This window comes from Barbus barbus (genome assembly GCF_936440315.1).
Source record: "Barbus barbus genome assembly, chromosome: 18".
In the NCBI taxonomy this organism is placed as follows: Eukaryota; Metazoa; Chordata; class Actinopteri; order Cypriniformes; family Cyprinidae; genus Barbus; species Barbus barbus.
This window is the reverse complement of record NC_136746.1, coordinates 16730708-16738366: the sequence shown is the minus strand read 5'-3', so window position 1 is coordinate 16738366 and position 7659 is coordinate 16730708. Positions and strand designations below refer to the sequence as shown.

At 35.6% G+C, this 7659-nt stretch overlaps 2 protein-coding genes across 2 annotated transcripts in view; one reads left to right on the top strand and one right to left on the bottom strand.

Moving 5' to 3' along the window:
• Positions 1-5: 5 nt before the first annotated feature.
• Positions 6-3424, bottom strand: LOC306884432 (pterin-4-alpha-carbinolamine dehydratase-like). The gene is made up of 4 exons (XM_079440274.1): positions 3328-3424; positions 1867-1998; positions 1661-1741; positions 6-1303 (listed from the first exon to the last, which is right to left on the bottom strand). Exons 1-4 carry the CDS (start codon positions 3328-3330, stop codon positions 1211-1213), a joined length of 309 nt encoding a protein of 102 aa, XP_079296400.1. The 5' UTR covers positions 3331-3424; the 3' UTR covers positions 6-1210.
• A 1746-nt stretch (positions 3425-5170) lies between these two features.
• LOC306884189 (heparan-alpha-glucosaminide N-acetyltransferase-like) overlaps positions 5171-7659 on the top strand; it is a gene marked incomplete at both ends in the record, with an annotated part of 32590 nt that continues 30101 nt past the window's right edge. The window contains one exon of the mRNA XM_079439911.1: positions 5171-5293. Coding sequence (XP_079296037.1) covers positions 5171-5293 — 123 coding nt within the window. The remainder of the gene's footprint in view (positions 5294-7659) is intronic.

The window sequence follows — 7659 nt, the reverse complement described above, 5'->3', positions numbered from 1 at the left end:
ATATGCTGGTCAGCAATAGATTTTCTTTTCACTGTTTTACATTATTTTTCTATGTAAATGTGCTTGACAGACATGTTGAGCTTGTGTCTTTGGCAGCGTTCTAAAAACATGGCGCTCAATTTAACAGTTCTACTTTTAAAAAGAAAAAGAAAAAAAATCATTCCACTGCCCTGCATCTCACTCCTACAAACACAGTGTTCCAAAAATTGAGATGCTCAAATTAAAATTTAAAAGAAAAAAAAAAAAAATTGTATTTGTTGGCGCCGATAGCCTTGAGGGCAGCGTGCTGACAAATAGATGCCACTACGGGCATCCCGAGTTCAAATCCCATCTCGTGGACCTTTCCTGCTCACACTTCACTTCCTGTCATTACACTGTCCTATCTAAGGCAAAATGGCAAAAATACTATTTAAAAAAAAAAAAAAAAAAAAGTGTATTTTTATTCCTTTGCGTCTCATGTTTTTAAACGCAAAAACATGACTGTCATTCACACAAAACAGTACTACAAAATGGAAAAGAATGCAATGCCTTGAGACGGGTTTTTAAAACTTGAACGCTGCATGCAATTAGGCGCAACCGTCACTCTCGAGCACATTTTCAAAAACATGTTCCATGTTTGCTTTTTTTTCAGAGCTGGGGGCTGTTTCATAAAACAAGTTTACCAAAAAAGCCAGGCTTATTTCAGTTAGTCTGACTTATTGTCATTTGATTTGGTTCAAAATAAATCTGACTAAATAAAATAAGCCTGGCTTATTTGGTAAACTTGTTTTATGAAACAGGCCGGTGATGATACATTGATTTCACAGTGCCAAAGTAGGCAAATATTCAGTTTAATACAATTCACTGAGGCACTAACCAAGTCATCGCTGGATCACATCAAATTGAAATAAAGGCACCATATATTTACTTTTAAAAAAAGATTTTAAGCCATAGAACACAGTACGGTAATAGTGCTTGACCGGTCTCTTAGTGTGCTAGCAATTCTCATCTCTGATCTGTAGTACGTTTATGTATTGTATGAATGGAAAATGATATAATGATCCTGACTGTTCCATTAATACTTATTAGGAAATGATTAGGCGTAACAGGCAGACTACACAGTCAAAACTGATAGGGTTATAACTGTGGTAAATGAAGTTTCACAATATTTTTGGTCCAGTTTTACAGGCTACAGAGGTCGAACGACAAGCTGTCAAATGACAGGATCCATTCAAAGGACAGAGGCCTGATCTATAAAGGTTGCAAGTGTGATGTCACGCTGTGAGAGTCCTCCACATTCATGAGTACTGAGGGTGATCTGAACCTACCAGAGAGAAAACAAGCAGACAGTCAATAGAATTCAATTAATACACATTCCTAGGCTTACTGACATTTAACCAGTGCATGTTTTTTCCAACTAAAAAAAATCATCAAAATGTAATTTGTTTTCTTTTTGTCTCGACTTTGATTTTTGAAAAAAAATAAAATAAAATTCTAAGTTATTCAATGTAATATGTTATTTAATATAAAATTATTTTCTGAATTATATTTTTAACAAGAATACTAAATATTAATAATTTATAATTAACATTATATTTAAAAAATAAACACACTACTGCAATCCCAGCCATGACCCTCAATGTATTAAAAAATGGTATGATGAGCGGTATTATGCATTTACCTTATTATACACGTTAAACCATTCAGGGTGATGATCCATTTTCTCAGCCTGTAGTGCTACTCTGGACATGAACCCAAAAGCCTACAGGGGAAAGAGCAGGTCCTAGCATTGTGCATACAGTACATAAAAGTATGATGCAAGCTGCATGTATATGAACTGTGAAGTATATAACTAGATGAAGTAAATAACTTGGAAGAGGTTATTACCTGATTGAAGTCTTTGAAGAGGAACTCTTTGTAAATGGCATCTCTCCCCACCACCTCCACCCACTGAGCGTTCCTCATCATGGGCAGGAGGTGCTCCCTCTCCTCCATAGTAAGAGTCTGCATCTTCCCAGCCTGAGTGTTTAAAACAGTTTTCGTTAAAAAAAATATCCTTTAATTCCATGTATTTGTGTGCTTTGTAAAATGTTACAAATCATGGCATCTCTGTGAGTAAAAAGTAGTATGTGTGTATATACAGTAAAAAAGAAAATACTGTAAAAACTAATAATGCTAAAAGTTTTGTTTACAATTTGTGTGTTCAGTTATATTATTTAATGTTACTTAAAATAACGTACAATAAAATTAATAATAATTTCACTTTAATAATTAGTGTGTGCATGAATTTAAATTATTTAAATATTATTTAAATAAGTATTATAATAATTATATTGAACATACTTAATTGTTAATAGAACACATAACATTTAAACAGTTTGGCAAACACTCATAGGATTAAGCAACCATTCTAAGGGGGATGTTTCGGAAAAAAGCGCTGTGATTGGTTGTTGTGAACCCCATATGGAAACAATGATGACTTGCATTTTCAATTTTAAGAGCTTCCACATATTCCTGTGGTGGTTGGAGTAATGAAATTCCTCAGTTACTTAACTCTTCCCTCTTGCCCTTTCAGTAAAGATCACATGGGTTTCAAACACATGCCTTTTACAAGACATTTAAATATACATTTATAAAAAGATAACTGACCTGAAAATATAGACTTTCTACATATGTTTGGGCAAAACTTTGTATAGAAATGTTGTGCATTTTAATTGAATGAAAGGAAAATTAAGTTGATTTGTGTCAGCATTTTCTTTTGTACTATCCACACACTATTGTCCCTGACTTAACCATCAGTATATTGCGCCAGAGTGCCTGTGCAAACACATGTCAGTCATAATGAAGCTCCAACACTGATAAAGCTGGCTGACATCAACAGGTCTCTTAGCAACAGTCTAATCTGCTGAACTAATGCTGCTGCACGAACAGACAGGGATCGAAAAGAAAGAGAAGTAAAACCACGAAAGCTTGATGATTGTTCTATTAAATGATTAACAGCGATGACAACATGCGCACTATATATACAATGTGGTCTTAAAATCTACCAGAATAGTGTTATATGGCAAAACCTTGAATCGACAAAAAAAAAAAAAATCCTTTACTCGATTATGTCTAAAAACATAACAGTTAATGGAAATCGTGAAATAGGACAACAAAACATCAGATTTTAAAAATAAATGAACAAATAATCAGAACACCACGTTTGATTTCCAATGTATTTAAAGCATTTTGTTTGTGCCAGTGTAATGCATTTATTTGCAACTTTGAGAGATATGCACAAAGTGGTTGTTAATCCACGTGCGATAAGAATAATAAAATTAAAAAGGTTTTATATGTTTTTCTTACCATGTTGTGGGTGCTGTGCGTGTAGCGCTGATATGGTCTCGTGCAAGCAGCTGGATTTCAACCTGTTTCCACAGCGAGAATTTACCAATCCTACTACGGTGAAGGGACGTCTTATGATTATTAACTAAGTTGCGTGATTGGACGCTCTTGAAAAGTCACCAGGTAACGTCAGTACGCACTATTGAATATTAATATATGGGCCCTCTTGCTGCTGCGGCTGCCCTGTCAAAAGCCTGAACGAAGTAGGAATTTGTTTGAGACTGAGATTCCAGACAGTGAGAGAGAATAAGAATAAGAAGCACACAGATGAAAGGACTTCATGCAGATCGTCATCTGACAAAAACAGATAAAAACAATGACTTCCAATAGCAAGCGTCTGTTCAGGAAACAAATGCGTGCCATTTAATGTTAATAAGCCTGACTGAATGTGGCAAAACGGGAAATGATCCTTCTTGAATGAAAAGATTCATCCAGGGTCACACACAAACACACCAAACATGACAGAGAGTATCCTACAAACATGAGAAGTCCTCTTTTTCCCTTTTATCTCTTTGCTTTCTGATAAGATAAGATTCATTTGATTAAGATCATTTTTGTTTTTCTCTTTTCTACATTTATGCACTAAACATAACATGTTTTGGATACAAATAATTGTGATTTGTGCCTTTTATGAATATGAAGTATCATCCTCATAGTTACATGCTGTTTTAAACAGTTCTTTATTCTTTTTACCCAGCACGTGCTACTCCCTTTCTATCTTCATTGGTCAATCTTCATTTGGTGCCTTCTGGTAATAAAATTGTAAACACATCTCTACAGTGATCTTTGAGGGCTCTTTATTTTCATATGCTCAAAAAGAAGAAAAAAGAAATACAGCAGATTTGGGATTAACAATGAAGGCAATCAATGTCATGCAAGTTTTCTCTTTTTTCACTCTTCTCTCAGCAGGGCTGTGTGAGAGACGCCATAATGGTAAGTCATGATATTCATTATTTTTTTTAAATATGTATAAATGAGCATATTTACTGTATTCATAGCATACTGCAATATCTGTCCCTTTATAGTTTACAAGCATTACAGGCATTGCTAATATTCCACAGTGAACTTCCGTACATCTTTAGTGTTTACTACACCTCAGATTACTGTTCTAAGGTATTTAAAAATAAAAAGTGTCTATATAGAGGCTATTCAACACCCCCCCCCCCCACCCCACCCCCCTCCCCCAAAAAATATGTACAGGTTGAAGTTTCATGCATTAAATGTTATGTGAGCAGTATACACCTTTATTTAATATATAGTAATATTAAGTAATAATATAAAAATATTTAATAATATATGTAATATATGTAACAAACCTGTATGCCTGCTTGAATGGTCAAAAATGGCTAAATGGTTAAAATGAGTATTAAATAAATACTATTAAGTGACAGCAATCTACCTCTTCGACAGTGTCTTTATCAGCCCCTTGCCACAGTTGGGAATGGGCAGAGCAATATTTCTGTGGTGGTGAGCACACATTTCACACTGACTCTAAAAATCACACCTGTGGATGGAAACGGCACTCTGTGCAGGAAAGAATCACCTTGAGCTACACCACAACTTGCTACATTAACCTCATCCTAAATAATGACCTTTTTAAATGAAGCCTTTTAAATCAGGCATAGAAAGACCTTACATAGACTAGATATATAGCCCTAATAGCAGCCAATTGCATTTGCAGTCACTGGGACTATTTATGACCATGTGTTTGAATGCGACCTGGCTTTAGTGCTGCCCTTTGGAGAATACCTCACTATCTATTGATTGCACTGCATTTTGGGGTTAACAAGCTGACATTGGAATAATGATGAAAAAGACCATTAAAACATCCAAGCTTGGGGGCCTCTCACAAACCCCAGCTGTGATGTTGGAAGGAGGAAACCGTAGCAATATTTACAAACAACTTGGGCCTCAAACAGTCATCAAGGTTTGGGCCGTTTTGAAATAGGTTGTCGGGAGTGTCTGATTTCATAAGACAAGTCACAGTATCTCTCCCACCGTACGGCTTAGGTCTAGTCCTGGGCATCTTTAAGATCGATACCGAGGTCCCTTTCCAGACTGAGCCATTATTGATTTACTTTGTCCCCCAAAGAACATGCCGGGCACTATGTCATTTCCAGGTCGATCAATAAATGCTTATAGTGCAGATTTTGGGGGATGAAAAAGGTGAAATGGATTCAAAAGTTGCAGTCCTCCCTTTTGCCCTCTAGATGGCCCCCTTCAGCCTTTTTTATGTCTTTGTTTTGTTATTTTCAACTCCATGCTGCTTCAAAGAGGACTTTATATATACAATACAATCATAAAATACAAAAACGTTGGTGATGAACTATATAAATCAACTTGGTTTTTGTAAATATAAGGGGAAAGTTGATTTTTGGACTACTTTAGTTAAACAGTTACTTGCATCAGTCAGCAAACAATTTATGATTAACAAGAAAACATCAAATTCTTAAATCTGAAAATGTTGGTGATGATGTGTAACAGAAATTGTAAATAATGTTTAAAAAGAGGAAAGCTTTTTAAACAAAACATTAAAAACTCAATAACCATCATCACGACTATAACGATGTGATAGATGGATCAGTGTTTTATTACATGTTGATGACATTATTTCTCCTCCCTAGTCTGAGTCAGACATTTGAGGAAGCTGGCCATTATTCTCTCTGGATGAGGCAGTCTGGATTGCTAAATGATGTAACCTGTTCTCTCACTGTGGATAGGAGTCCGAATAACGCATACCTGCGTAAGTATGCATGTTGTGTAATTAAAAACATTAAATAAGTCATCAAAAAGACATATATTGAGTTCCAAACTTCAGAAGAAAAGCGCCTCTCTCATATCCCAGGAGTCAGATGAGACTATTGATCCGCTAAACTGCTCGTTTTTTGAAAAAACAGCTCAAAGAAAAGCTTTTCTGCCATGTTTGTTTTGGAAGATGCCCCGGGAGGGGAGCATTGTGGGAAATACATTAGAGGAGCGTGAAGGATTAAAGCATAATGGGGTTTTGAAAGCACCACGCTCCATAATGCGCCGTCTACTTTGCAATAGTGCAGATTATGTTGTAGATCAGACTTTTAAGGGCAAGTAGCCATTATCTGTCAGATATATGGCCAGTGTGACTAAACTCCCGCCTATATGATGAGCTTCCATTAGCCGGACTGGCTGGTGATTACACTCCAGCTCCAAAGGGCTCTCACAACTTAAGTGATGGTGCTAGTGATCAGCAGATGTTAAGAAGAACTGATGAGGGGACAGCAAAGAAAAAAAAAAACCCAGTCTGTTTTCAATTGAATTGCAGTACCCAGAGGGATCACGTTAGTGTGTTTTTTTTCTTCTCCAGACTGATATTTTAAGGCTGTCTTGGACTGAAAAATAGAAACCCTGATCTTGAAACCAAGACCTCTGAGTCTTGGGTCTGTGATGACTACACGCAGTAAATTATACAAACATACGCTAAGTGGACTGCTTAACCTTAAACACTAATTAACATTTGGACTGAACCACGCAAATTAGAGTAGCTTTAAGTGTTGCAGATTTTCAACTTAAGCAATTAGTGTTACATAAGTTACTGTGAAATAAGAGTAGAATAATTTACAGAGGATTGAGGACAATTAGACAGTGATGATCAGCATTAACTGTATTGCCTTTCACTACAAATAAACACAAGACAGCAATTGTCCTCAAAGCTTGTTTTCAAAGGAAGCTTGATAGCTTTTGATTACAGTAAGAGTTTTCAAACGTTTTGATGCCATGGGCCCCCCAAAATTATTACCGCTTTTTTTTTTTTAAAGCAAAAAAAAGGATTTATATATTTTCAGGTATATAGACAGATTTTACTGTGCACATAAAATGTGTGATATTATAAATATGGCATGCCTCTAAAATTAAATAATTCGCTTTTATTGTGCTAAAGCAAACTGTACATTCCTAAAATGACCCCCCCCCCCCCCCCATATCATATATGCAGATTAGTTGCGGATAATTTTTTTCCTTACTATACTGATTAAAATCTGTACTGTCAAATTTTATTTAGATATTGTGTTAAATGTATTTTAATTATTAAACTAACATTGTTAGATTATATTACACTCTCTGCCAAATATTTCTGAGTTTGCCTGTCTGTGTTCCCTCTCTTCATTGTTATTTTCCTAATCAAGGTTGTTGAGCTAGATCCGCAAGGATAACGGGATGCATCTGGAAAGAAATTAATCATCTTCCAGAACTTTTTGCAAATATTTCATGCTATATGACATGTTTTTGTCGTGTATGATGCACATATGCAATGTTTACTCT

What these genes read in the sequence shown, in the direction of transcription:
- LOC306884432 (XM_079440274.1), bottom strand. An exon ending in TCTTCAAAGACTTCAATCAG is followed by an intron (nt 1,742 to 1,866) that starts GTAATAACCTCT and finishes TTTCCCCTGTAG; the next exon opens with GCTTTTGGGTTCATGTCCAG. An exon ending in GGTTTAACGTGTATAATAAG is followed by an intron (nt 1,304 to 1,660) that starts GTAAATGCATAA and finishes TCTCTCTGGTAG; the next exon opens with GTTCAGATCACCCTCAGTAC.